This window comes from Chrysemys picta, chromosome 2 (genome assembly GCF_011386835.1).
Source record: "Chrysemys picta bellii isolate R12L10 chromosome 2, ASM1138683v2, whole genome shotgun sequence".
NCBI classification, from domain to species: Eukaryota; Metazoa; Chordata; order Testudines; family Emydidae; genus Chrysemys; species Chrysemys picta.
In genome coordinates, this window is record NC_088792.1 from 1,116,454 (window position 1) to 1,129,061 (window position 12,608).

At 53.2% G+C, this 12,608-nt stretch overlaps 1 protein-coding gene across 6 annotated transcripts; it reads right to left on the reverse strand.

Moving 5' to 3' along the window:
- Positions 1 to 1,568: 1,568 nt before the first annotated feature.
- Positions 1,569 to 12,122, reverse strand: LOC101944813 (gastrula zinc finger protein XlCGF57.1-like). Of its 6 annotated transcripts, none has more exons than XM_065586534.1 (4): positions 11,854 to 12,120; positions 9,300 to 9,426; positions 8,812 to 8,925; positions 1,569 to 3,783 (listed from the first exon to the last, which is right to left on the reverse strand). In XM_065586534.1, exons 1-4 carry the CDS (start codon positions 11,905 to 11,907, stop codon positions 1,859 to 1,861), a joined length of 2,220 nt encoding a protein of 739 aa, XP_065442606.1. In that variant the 5' UTR covers positions 11,908 to 12,120; the 3' UTR covers positions 1,569 to 1,858. The 6 variants fall into 6 exon arrangements, with proteins under 6 accessions (XP_065442606.1, XP_065442605.1, XP_065442607.1 ...); XM_065586533.1 differs by having other exon boundaries at positions 1,569 to 3,786; positions 11,854 to 12,119; XM_065586535.1 differs by lacking the exon at positions 11,854 to 12,120 and adding an exon at positions 10,937 to 11,340 and having other exon boundaries at positions 1,569 to 3,786.
- Between the last annotated feature and the right edge of the window lie 486 nt (positions 12,123 to 12,608).

Sequence of the window (12,608 nt, forward strand, 5' to 3'; positions counted from 1 at the left end):
GGGACACGAAACTTTAGAAAGAGAGATTGCAATAAAAAGGAGGTCAGTCAAAAAGGCCCTCTGGGGAAAAGTAACGTCCTTAGAGGTGGCATGGATGCTACTTAAGAAGGGAATAAGAGTATCACAAGACGTGGGCCATGAACAAAACAGGGAACCAGGAAGGCAAAGACTAAACTAATAGGGCGAAATGGCAGGGGCAAGAGACTAGTTAAGTCACACAGAAACCCTTCAAAACTCGGCAATTGGACCCTATCAAAGGCAACAAATAAGAGAAGAGGGGACCGTTAGATCATCTAGTCTGACCTGTATAGCACACGCCCTAGAATTTCACCCACTTACCCCCATGCTGAGCCCAGTCGTTTGTGTTTGGCTACACTATCCTCCGGCAGGAATCCAGTCTGGATTTGAAGACATCGAGATGGAGAATCCATCACTTTCATTGGTAGTTTGTTCGGTGGTTAGTCACCCTACTGTTAACTTTGGCTTTAGTTCTAAGTTGAATTTGCCTGGCTATACATTCCGGTCACTGGTTCTTGTTCTGCCTTTCTGCACGAGATGAAAGAGCCCTTCGGGATGTGATATTTTGTCTGAGTAGATCTTTACGTTCAAGTCTACAGCTTGATCTTTTTGTTAAACTGCACAGACTGAGCTCTGAAGGAATTTTTTCCAGCCCCTGAACCACTTGTGACTACTGCTTGTAGAATGTAAATGGGAAACGGGTGACCCAAACTCGCCTTCTTAATCCAAAGTACTGTATAATATCGGCCACTTGGGTTGGGCCATCACACAAGAGGGGAAGAGGATTCTCAACTCTCCCCGACAATTTGATCTAGGAACAAAGAACAACCTAATAGAAAAAGGATTTTAAAGCACTAAGGAGCCTATACATCTCTCACCTAAAGCCTCATCGCATTGGGATGGAAGGCCAAGCTTCTTCGGAGGGCCACACACAGACATCTGTTTGGTGGGCAGAGACTCTTTAATGTCCTTTTTCCACGACACCTCCTAAAGATAAGGTCAGGATGACAGGGTGAGGGACAGAGATGTTTGATGTACAAGGTAAAGCGTAGTAACTACCATGTTGGAGGGGCAATATGTAACTTGTTTGTGTCAGTGTATAAAAGAAGGGTCAGAGAGGGGGTGTCTTTGTCCAGCCGAGGGGGGAATGGAAAGTCCCGCCACTCACTGAGCTGGTCCATTGTCACAGACATCCATGTGCTAGTGTACCTGTAGACATTGATCCGGGGAGCTAGGATTGTGCTTCGTCGACAATAAACCTGGCTAGGTGCCTTCGCTACAAAGCGAGTCTTGTGGTCATTGTGGGCTGTTTGATGGCCGTGTGCTCTGTCGCTAGCCGCATAGAGCTGGGCCAGCACACAGAAAGAATCCACACACGCAGCCAACAACTAACAATGGGGAACTTCTGTTCTCCCTTTGTCATAACATAACAAGGGACATTCAAAGAAATGAAAGAGTGGCAAACTGAAAACTGATCAAAAGGAAAGACTCACACAGTACGCAATTAACATGTGGAACTCATGACAGCAGGATGCTGTTACGGGCAAGAATTTAGAAAAGGTTAAAAACATTTATTGAACGAAGATATCCAAAGTTATAATTAATACTAACAGATATTTGAAGGGATATTAAACCTTGTACTTCAGGGTTTAAGCAATTTTCTAATGATTAGGATGAGACCTAATATTGGCCAGGAATGGGGGGGCGGGAAGATTATCCTACATTTGCCTAGTGTGCAATTCTTACACCTTCCTCCGATGCATCTGGTGCTGCTCACCGTCAGAGCCAGGACACTGGGCTGGCAGGACCTTGGGTCTGATCCAGCGTGATCATTCCTGTGTCAATGGGAGTTTTGCTGGAGTACAGGCTGGGAAAGCCCTTCCAGCTTCGGGCTGGCACACATGAGCTGCTTCCACCTCGTGTGGACACTCTGGTGTTTTTGCAGCGTCCCCTTGACAGTGAAGCGCTTCCCGCACTCGGTGCATGTGAAGGGCCGCTCCCCCGTGTGGATCCGCTGGTGCATTTTGAGGTTGCTCTTGGTGGTGAAGCTTTTCTCGCACTGGGTGCAGGTGAACGGCCGTTCCCCCGTGTGCACTCGCTGGTGCGTCAGGAGGTTGCCCGGCTGCGTGAAGCATTTCCCACACTGGCTGCACATGTATGAGCGCTGCCTGGTGTGGATCCTTTGGTGCATCGTGAGGTCCCTGGTGGAGGCAAATCTCTCCTTGCACTCAGCACATGCAAAGAGCTTCTCACGCACGTGACTTTTTTGGTGCGTGTTGAGCGTGCCCTTCTTGGCGAAGCTCTTCCCGCACTGACAGCAGGTGAACGGGCGCTCCCCTGTGTGGCGCCGCTGGTGGGTCAGGAGATTCACCTTCTGAGTGAAGCTCTTCCCACACTCTGCACACTGGAAAGGCCGCTCCCCCATGTGCACCCTCTGGTGCAGTTTGAGGTTGTCTTTCCTGGTGAAATGTTTCCCACACTCCATGCACGGGAACAGCTGCTCCCTGCCGTGTGTCCTGCTGTGCACCTTCAGAACGGCCTTGCTGATGAAGCGCTTCCCGCATTCGGGGCAGGGGAACTGATGTTCTCCCGTGTGCAGCCTCTTGTGCAGCTTCAGAAATTCGTTCTGAACGAAGCCCTGGCCACACTCGGTGCACACGAAGGGCAGCTCCCCGCTGTGCAGGCGCTGGTGCATTTTGAGGGTGGCCTGGGCGATGAAGCGCTTTCCGCACTCGGTGCAAGTGAAGGGCCGCTCCCCCGTGTGGATCCACTGGTGCATTTTGAGGTTGCCCTTGGTGGTGAAGCTTTTCTCACACTGGGTGCAGGTGAACGGCCGTTCCCCCGTGTGCACTCGCTGGTGCGTCAGGAGATTGCCCGGCTGCGTGAAGCATTTCCCACACTGGCTGCACATGTATGAGCGCTGCCTGGTGTGAATCCTCTGGTGCATCGTGAGGTCCCTGTTGGAGGCAAATCTCTCCTTGCACTCAGCACATGCAAAGTGCCACTCACGCACGTGGCTTTTCTGGTGCGTGTTGAGCGTGCCCTTCTGGGCAAAGCTCTTCCCACACTGACAGCAGGCGAACGGGCGCTCCCCCGTGTGGCACCGCTGGTGTGTCAGGAGATTCACCTTCTGAGTGAAGCTCTTCCCACACTCCGTGCACTGGAAAGGCCGCTCCCCTGTGTGCACCCTCTGGTGCAGTTTGAGGATGTCTTTCCTGGTGAAATGTTTCCCACACTCAGTGCACAGGAACAGCCTCTCCCCGCTGTGCAGGCGCTGGTGCATTTTGAGGTTGCCCGGGGCGATGAAGCTCTTTCCGCACTCGGTGCACACGAAGGGCCGCTCCTCGCTGTGCATGCGCTGGTGCATTTTGAGGTTGCCCTTGGTGGTGAAGCATTTCCCGCACTGGCTGCAGGGAAACAGCCCCTCCCCCGTGTGCACTCGCTGGTGTATTTTGAGGTTGCCCTTCGTCATACAGCTCCTTCCGCATTCCGGGCACGAGAATGGTTTGCTCCCCGTGGGCTCTCCCTGCTGGGCAGTCAGGCGTGTCCGCCCCTGCCGGCTGGCTCTGTGTCTCTGGGGCCTGAGGAGGGGCATGAGTTTTTCCTGCATAATATTTCTCTGCTGCTTTTGTGATTTGCTCTGACTTTTGTATCTTTGCTTTTTCCTTGAGTGCTGGTGGAGGTCCCCTCCAGTCTGTTCTGGGGATGTCTTGGGAAGATCCAGGGTTCTAGTACCTTCCTCATCGTCATCCTTCATCTCACCATCTGCTGCAGAGAGAAAAGCCCTGGCGTTATCTCCTGAGCTAGTGACCGAGGGAAACTCCTGATGTTCAGCACATTCCATTCCCAACCGCAGCCCAAGGAACCTGTCTCTTGGAAAAGCCTCCCTGCCCTCAGCTCCTGGGAAGCTACCCCCTTCAAGGAGTGGTTCCACTAACTACAGAGAAGCAGGTCTCGGGGCTTCCTCGAGTGTCTATTGGCAAAGACACAGCCAGTGGGAAAAGACTGCCTTCGTGTTGCATTTGACTGAACACGAATTGCTGCCATGAGGCTGAGCTCAGAATAGTCTCCACAGCGATCCCACGTGGTGGAAGTTAGCATTGCTTTCTCCACCAGACTAACGAAGGGATCAGGTCCCAATGGACAGCTCAGGAAGTCCATAGAATCATAGACTTTAAGGTCAGAAGGGACCATTATGATCATCTAGTCTGACCCCCTGCACAATGCAGGCCACGGAATCTCACCCACCCACTCCTGTATCAAACCTGTGTCTGAGCCACTGAAGTGGAGACTCAAGGTGCAGAGAATCCTCCAGCAAGTGACCCATGCCCCACGCTGCAGAGGAAGGTGAAAAACCTCCAGGGCCTCTGCCAATCTGCCCTGGAGGAAAATTCCTTCCCAACCCCAAATATGGTGATCAGCTAAACCATGAGCATGTGGGCAAGACTCACCAGCCAGCACCCAGGAAAGAATTCTCTGTAGTAACTCCGATCCCACCCCGTCTAACATCCCATCACAGGCCATTGGGCATATTTACCGCTAATAGTCAAAGATCAATTAATTGCCAGAATTAGGCTATCCCATCATACCATCCCCTCCATAAACTTATCACGCTTAGTCTTGAAGCCAGATATGTCTTTTGCCCCCCACTACTCCCCTTGGAAGGCTGTTCCAGAACTTCACTCCTCTGATGGTTAGAAACCTTCGTCTAATTTCAAGTCTAAACTTCCTGATGGACAGTTTATATCCATTTGTTCTTGTGTCCACATTGGTATTGAGCTTAAATAATTCCTCTCCCTCCCTGGTATTTATCCCTCTGATATATTTACAGAGAGCAATCATCTCCCCTCAGCCTTCTTTTGGTTAGGCTAAACCAGCCGAGCTCTTTGAGTCTCCTTTCATAAGACAGGTTTTCCATTCCTCAGATCATCCTAGTAGCCCTTCTCTGTACCTGTTCCAGTTTGAATTCATCCTTCTTAAACATGGTAGCCCAGAACTGCACACAGTAAGTAAGTATGTTACGCGCTCCCCCCGGACCTGACCCACAGAGGATGTGAGGCTGTTGCAAGCACTGGGTCAAGAGCCGGACTCTTTAGCTCAAGCTCTCGGTACTATGGAGGTCCCTGGTGTCAGCCATGCAGCAATGCATGAATGACTCCCAAACGCAGCCATCTGCACTCGAGAGCAGAGGGCTCTAGACACGTTTCAAAGCCCCCTGGAATACTCGGCAGTGTTTGTGAACCGTCTTTGCTCTGGGCTGGTGAGACTCTCAGTTTAGGTTGATTGTGAAACAGCGAGATTGCTCGGATAGGCCGAGTGCAGGGAAGTCACGAGGGCTTGAACCAGAGGGTGGAAAGAACCTAGGTAGGGACAGAGGGGCTGGCTGCCTCTCACCAGACCCATCACAGTCTTAGGCCTGATCTACACTATGGAGTTAGGTCGACGTAAGGCAGCTTGTTTCGACCTAACTGTGTAAGTGTCTACCCCACAATATTCCTCCTGCCGCTTTAACTCGTCTGCTACGCCAACCTAATAAATCCACCTCCACGAGATGCACAGTGCTTAGGTCAACACAGTGGCAGCATAGACATTGTGTTGCCTATGTTGACTTTAATGGTCTCCAGGAAGTGTCCTATCAGGACCGTTCTGGTCAGTTTTGAACTCCACTGCCCGGCAGCCAGGTACACAGGTATCTGCCCCTCCCCTTTAAAGCCCTGAGAATTTTTTAAATTCCATTTCCTATTTGCTCGGTCTGGATAGCTCACGTACCAACTGCCCAGCTGACCGTGCCAACTCCACACGGCAAACACACTCCTGCCTGGAGTACACGGCAGATGTGGATCTCCTGGGTCTGAGGAGAGAGGAGGCTGTGTAGGCACAGCTCCGATCCAGTTGTAAGAACTTTGACATCTACGACCAGATTGCTCAGGGCACGAAGAAGGACTATGATAGGGACACACAGTAGTGCCGCGTGAAAAGGGCAAATCTAGTGCCCATCTATAAAAAGGGAAATAAAAACAACCCAGGAAACTACAGACCAGTTAGTTTAACTTCTGTGCCAGGGAAGATAATGGAGCAAGTAATTAAGGAAATCATCTGCAAACACTTGGAAGGTGGTAAGGTGATAGGGAACAGACAGCATGGATTTGTAAAGAACAAATCATGTCAAACCAATCTGATAGCTTTCTTTGATAGGATAACGAGTCTTGTGGGTAAGGGAGAAGCTGTGGATGTGGTATACCTAGACTTTAGTAAGGCATTTGATACGGTCTCGCATGATATTCTTATCGATAAACTAGGCAAATACAACTTAGATGGGGCTACTATAAGGTGGGTGCATAACTGGCTGGATAACCATACTCAGAGAGTAGTTATTAATTGTTCCCAATCCTGCTGGAAAGGTACAACAAGTGGGGTTCCGCAGGGGTCTGTTTTGGGACCGGCTCTGTTCAATATCTTCATTAACGACTTAGATATTGGCATAGAAAGTACGCTTATTAAGTTTGCGGATGATACCAAACTTGGAGGGATTGCAACTGCTTTGGAGGACAGGGTCATAATTCAAAATGATCTGGACAAATTGGAGAAATGGTCTGAGGTAAACAGGATGAAGTTTAACAAAGACAAATGCAAAGTGCTCCACTTAGGAAGGAACAGTCAATTTCACACATACAGAATGGGAAGAGACTGTCTAGAAAGGAATACGGCAGAAAGGGATCTAGGGGTTATAGTGGACCACAAACTAAATATGAGTCAACAGTGTGATGCTGTTGCAAAAAAAGCCAACATGATTCTGGGATGTATTAACAGGTGTGTTGTAAGCAAGACACGAGAAGTCATTCTTCCGCTCTACTCTGCTCTGGTTAGGCCTCAGATGGAGTATTGTGTCCAGTTCTGGGCACCGCATTTCAAGAAAGATGTGGAGAAATTGGAGCGGGTCCAGAGAAGAGCAACAAGAATGATTAAAGGTCTTGAGAACATGACCTATGAAGGAAGGCTGAAAGAACTGGGTTTGTTTAGTTTGGAAAAGAGACGACTGAGAGGGGACATGATAGCAGTTTTCAGGTATCTAAAAGGGTGTCATAAGGAGGAGGGAGAAAACTTATTCACCTTAGCCTCTAGGGATAGAACAGGAAGCAATGGGCAGCTATGACCATGGGGATATGGTCTTCACTGAGGTTTAATCTTGAGAGTAAACAGTAAAAACGGCCAAAGGCACATTCAACAGTCATTCTGCACCTGCCACGCCTGTTGTTGAAGCACTCTTTGCTGCTGTCGAGGTGGCCAGTGTATGGCTTCATGAGCCACGGTAGTAAGGCGTAGGCTGGGTCTCCCAGGATCACTCTTGGCATTTCCACATCCTCAGTGGTAATCATCTGGTCTGGGAAAAAAGTCCCTGCTTGAAGCCTTCTTCTGCACAAGTCTGTGTTCCTAAAGAGGTGTGCGTCATGCACCTTCCCTGACCAGCCTGCCTTGATGCCGGTGAAAGAACCCCGGTGATCCACCAGCGCTTGTAATACCATTCTGTGATGTACTCCGTCGCAAGGTGGTCTGGGACCAAGATAGGGATGTATGGGCCATCAATGGCCCCCCTCAGTTTGGGAACCCTATTGCTGCAAAACCATCCACTATTTCCTGCACATTGCCCAGAGTCACTGTCCTTTGTAGCAGGATATGATTAATGGCCCCACACGCTTACATCACAGCAACACCCACGGTGCATTTCCCAACTCCCAAGCAATTCCCGACTGATGAGTAGCAATCTGGCGTTGCAAGCTTCCACACAGTGAGCGCCACTCACTTTTCCACCGTGAGTGCCGCTCTCATTTTGGTGTCCCTGAGCTGGAGGGCTGGGGCGAGCTCCGCTCACAGTTCCAGGAACGTGGCCTTGCACGTCCAAAAGTTCTGCAGCCACTGCTCGTCATCCCACATCTGCATAACAATGCGATCCCACCAGCCACTGCTTGTTTCCCGGGTCCAGAACCGGCGATCTACTGTGTGCAGTTGCTCGGTAAATGCCAACAGCAATCTTGAATTGTTTCTTTCCACAGCACACAGCAAGGCAGCCTGCAAAGAACTGTCATACTCCTCGCAGCTCTGGAAGTACTGCAGGATCAGCCGTGTTGTGTTCATGACACTCAGCACAACACTGAAGAGCAGCGCAGGATCCAGGAGTCTCACGGAGATGGCGGACACACAGGCTTGCCGGAGAAAAGTGTGAAACGTAACCGGATACCCGTGGAATGACGGGATGGAGAAAACTGCATCATGGGATGCTGAACTCGTATTGTAACTCGCCCCTGCGTGACTGTTCCTTGCCCATGAGGCATTGCAAACCCTTCCCAGAACACCGCGCACTAGATGGTGGTGAGTTGCACAGTGGGATAGCCACCCACAGTGCACTGCTCTCTGTGTCGATGCACGCACTGCTAGTGTGGATGCACACTGCCGACACACGGAGCGTAGTGTGGACACACAACAGTGGTTTAAGTCCTGCGACGGCTGTACATTGATGTAAATTAAGTCGACTTAATTTTGTAGTGTAGACAAGGCCTTACTCCCCTTTAACTCTTCCCATAGGAATAACCCAGTTTTGACAGCTCTCCCTAACCTGCTCAGACCCCTTGCCATCTTCCCTGCCCTTCTCCAATGTCACCTACAAGTGGTCACAGCTGCATCCAGGGCCCGGGAAAGCCAGCCATTGTTTGAAACATTCTTTGACCCGGAGCGATTTCCCTGGGCTTTGAGCCCATCCCTCCATCTCCCCCAGCTCTTGGTGTTTTCATGACTCACCTGAGCAGGGTTTCTGGGTTGTGCTTCTCTCTTCCCAGCCCCAGGGATCCTCCACACATGGCTCTTCCCCTCGCTCCATCTGGCAGATGATCTCGGGTTTGACACCAGGATGCCCTGTGCAGGGGGCAGAGAATTGCAGCCTGGTGAGTGACGAACTCGGGAGGAGTAGATTTCCTGGCTGTGGGTTCACCCTGGCTTATGAAGAGCAGTTTGTGATCAGGTCTGTAGGCCTGATTCTGTAGGACCTTTACTCCACAAGCAGCCCAGCAAGTAAGCACAGAACCCTGAGAATCTCTGCTGTCCAACATAAACCCTTCTAGCTACAGGGCCAAGAGCCCTCGGGGTGGGGGTGGGGGTGTCAGAGCACAGCATTTCCAGGGTCTGAGATTCTTCTGAGCCGCAGTGAAATGTGCGCTGAGCTGCTCTGACATCTCCTGGCTCTGTCCCAGACCCCCGGCCCTGAGAGAAGAGTGGGAAAGGAGCCTCACCCAGTGAAGCCACCAGCTCGTAATTCTCCTTCATCACGTCCCGGTACAGCTCCCTCTGCCATTTGGCTAACTCCGCCCATTCCTCCGGTGAGAAATAGACCGCCACGTCCTCGAACACCACCGGCACCTGCAACAACATTGCAAATCCTCTTGGTGAAGGACTGGGAATTGCTACCAGTGAAAAACACTGGCTGGATGCTCGGAATTAGCGTTAGGATTAGAGCACACAGCCCTCGCTCAGGAACCACACACCCAGAACTCGCACTGGTTCCAAACCCCTTTCAAGTCCCATCCTCACTCTGCCTGCACAGGGGCCCACTGAGCCCCATTTAAATCCAACGCATTTAATAATTATTAATAATTAGCAGTCACTAATTAGTTCTCTGAATGACCAGCTTGGACAAAGCTCTGGGGGTAAAGCTGGAACAAAGCTGGAGGCGTTATGCAGACAGAACTACACAGGATCGTTTCAGGGGGCAAGACAAAGATGTCACATTTATTATGACACAATTTGATTTATAACCAGTAACTAATACCTACACCACACACACACACACACACACACACACACACACCAGATGTTCTGCTGCTGTATAGTTACCAGTCCTGAACGTAGCTTGAGTCCGTGGCTTGAGTTTGCAGCTTGGGTTCGTAGCTTGTGGCGGTAACTGGCCAGGAAAGCCGGGCACAAGGACAAGCTGGGTCTCTGTTGGGCGCACCGATGCCCTTCCATGTTGGCAGCAGAACGTTACCCTCCGAAGTTTTCCATCTCACCCATCCTTTTTGTAGGCTTTAGTTTGAATCCAGAGTCCATAGGTCTTGCTGCATCACGCTGCCTCTGGGTTCGGTGTGACTGATCACCTGTCGTGACTTTCAGCCTCGGTCCTGGCTTTGATCTTCCTTCTATTGTACCTTTGTTCTTTTCTTTTTAGGGTGGACTCTTCTCACTTTGTTAGGGCTGTTGTCTGCATCTTCCGCCGTTGGTGTTTGAACTCTAATTTTATCAGGACAGGCTGTGGCTGGAGGTCAATTCCATCATCCATCCATACCTCATTCACACATCTAAACTAAACTAATAAGATTGCAGCAGGGTTTGCAACAATGAAGGTTGCAGCAGGGTTTGCAAAATGGCGTGAGCGTTTTAAAATGGGGTTTGAATTACAATATGGCAAACAGTGACAGAAGCTACAATATAGACAAGTGTAATGAATGGCAAGCAATGAACAGAAGTTACAAAACTGAAACGGTGCAAGTCTCAGTGATTTAAGCAGGAATTGGATTGACAGTGAAACTTACAAGGGCAACTGGTTGAACGCTGTGACTCGTAACACGCATCTTAATTGTCAATTAGCCAGTTATTGGGGTAACTGGTTTTATGAATGAATGTTGTTTCATTCATAAAACTTTACTTATGAAGTTACATTAATAAAGTGAACAATTAAAAACAATGATCAGTTCTACAGAGGGGAGGAGCCTTTTCGTCCCTGGCTAACGCTGCCAGGAGTCACACAACTACCGGGCCTGCCCTGTCTGTTCCTTGGGGAATTCCTCCTTGGTGGACAGGAAGGTGGCGTGTGCCCCGGGGTGAGCGAGGAGTGGAGCCAGGGCATTGTGCTGGGTAGAGAGAGGAGACTCACACTTGGGATGTGGACCAGTGTCCACCGGGGCTGGTGCCAGACTCCTGAACTGATTTTGTTTGTGCCCAGAGCTGGAGAGGAGAAATCCGGCACCCTGTCCCAGCGCCCCACGCTGCTCTCCCAGGCAGGGTGGGAGCAAAGCCCCCACTGACAGCATGGCCAGAGCCGCAGGCCCCAAGCCAGGAGATGTTAAAACCACCCTGCCCCAGGGCATCTCGCCCACCCTCCCACTGTCAGGGGCTCTGGGGTCAGGCCTGTCTCCCCAAAGCCGGGCTGGGGATGTCAGACAACCACGAGTGTCCTGAGACAGGCGCTGAGAGAACCGCCAGTGCCCCCGGACCCCAGAGACCAGCCCGGCCTCGGGGGCTGCCTGGCTTCCTCCGGCGCGGGGTGGGGGGATCCCACCCCCATCTCCACTCCCCGGGTCCCCCCCACACTCCTCCCCCTCCCTCCTGCCCCCCCGCGCTCCTGCCCCCCCTCCCAGGTGCCCCCCACGCTCCTGCCTCCTCCTCCCAGGTGCCCCCCCTCCGCGCTCCTGCCTCCTCCTCCCGGGATCTCCTCCCCGCGCTCCTGCCCCCCCTTCCGGGTGCCCCCCCGCGCTCCTGCCCCCCCCCCCGGGATCTCCTCCCCGCGCTCCTGCCCCCCCCTCCCGGGATCTCCCCCCCCCGCGCTCCCGGGTGCCCCCCCGCGCGGGGGGGGGCTGCCCTAGTAAAGATGGCCGCCGACTCCCGAGCCTGGCTGCCCCCAGGGCAGATGGCGGCGGCGGGGAGGGGCCCGGGACCCCCGGCCGAGCGGGGAGCCATGGGGCGGACAAGGGCCCCTCCCGCCAGCGGGTCCGGGACTGGCCGCAGCGTCTCTCCGCGGCGCTGGGGCGGATCGGGGTCACTGTGCCCCCCTCCCCCCGGGGCCAGCGCTACCTGTGCAGAGCCGCCTGCGCCCATCGCCCTGGCCTCGGGCCTGGGCCCCGCCATCCGGCTCCCGCCGCCGGCCGGCCGGGCTTTGTATCTGCCGCTCCCAGCGGCTCCTCCGGCAGGAAGAGGCGGGCCGGGGCCGGGGCCGGATTAGCGCAGTCGGACCCAGCCGCGTCAGACTCGCTGCATGGGCCTGGGGGAGGGAGACCCCCCCCGGGCACCGCCCGGACCCTCCTCCCGCAGGCTGGGGCGGGGCCTGGATTTACCCCTCCCCCCGTGCCACTCAGGGACTCCCTGGGGCCCTCCACCCCAGAGCTGGCTGCTTTCCGCAGGGCACCACTGGGCTTGCAAAGCGCTGCGGGTAAAAGGCCTCCGGATCTACAGTGAATTAAAGCCCCCGCCCCCCTGTACAAAGCCAGCTCCGCCGCACCCCGCTGCCCACCAGCCAGGACCTGCCCCGCACACCCCAGGCTCGGGGAGACCTTCGCTGCTGACCGGGGGCAATGGCCGGAAACTGTCGACTTGCCCCAAGCACTGCACATCCCGCAGCTGCTGCCCTCGTCCCCCTGCCCCGGGCTCGTTGGGTCTCCCACTGGGGTGGGGGCTTGTGCTGTGTGTCTGGGGCCTTTCTGGGAGCTGAGCACCAGGGCTCAGGGCAGGGGACTGCCTGAAACTCTCCGGCCCCTGCTAGGCAGGTGGTCAGACTGGGTGAGCGGTTGCTCCCATCTAGTCCTAAATTCTCGCAGCAGAGCACTGGCTAG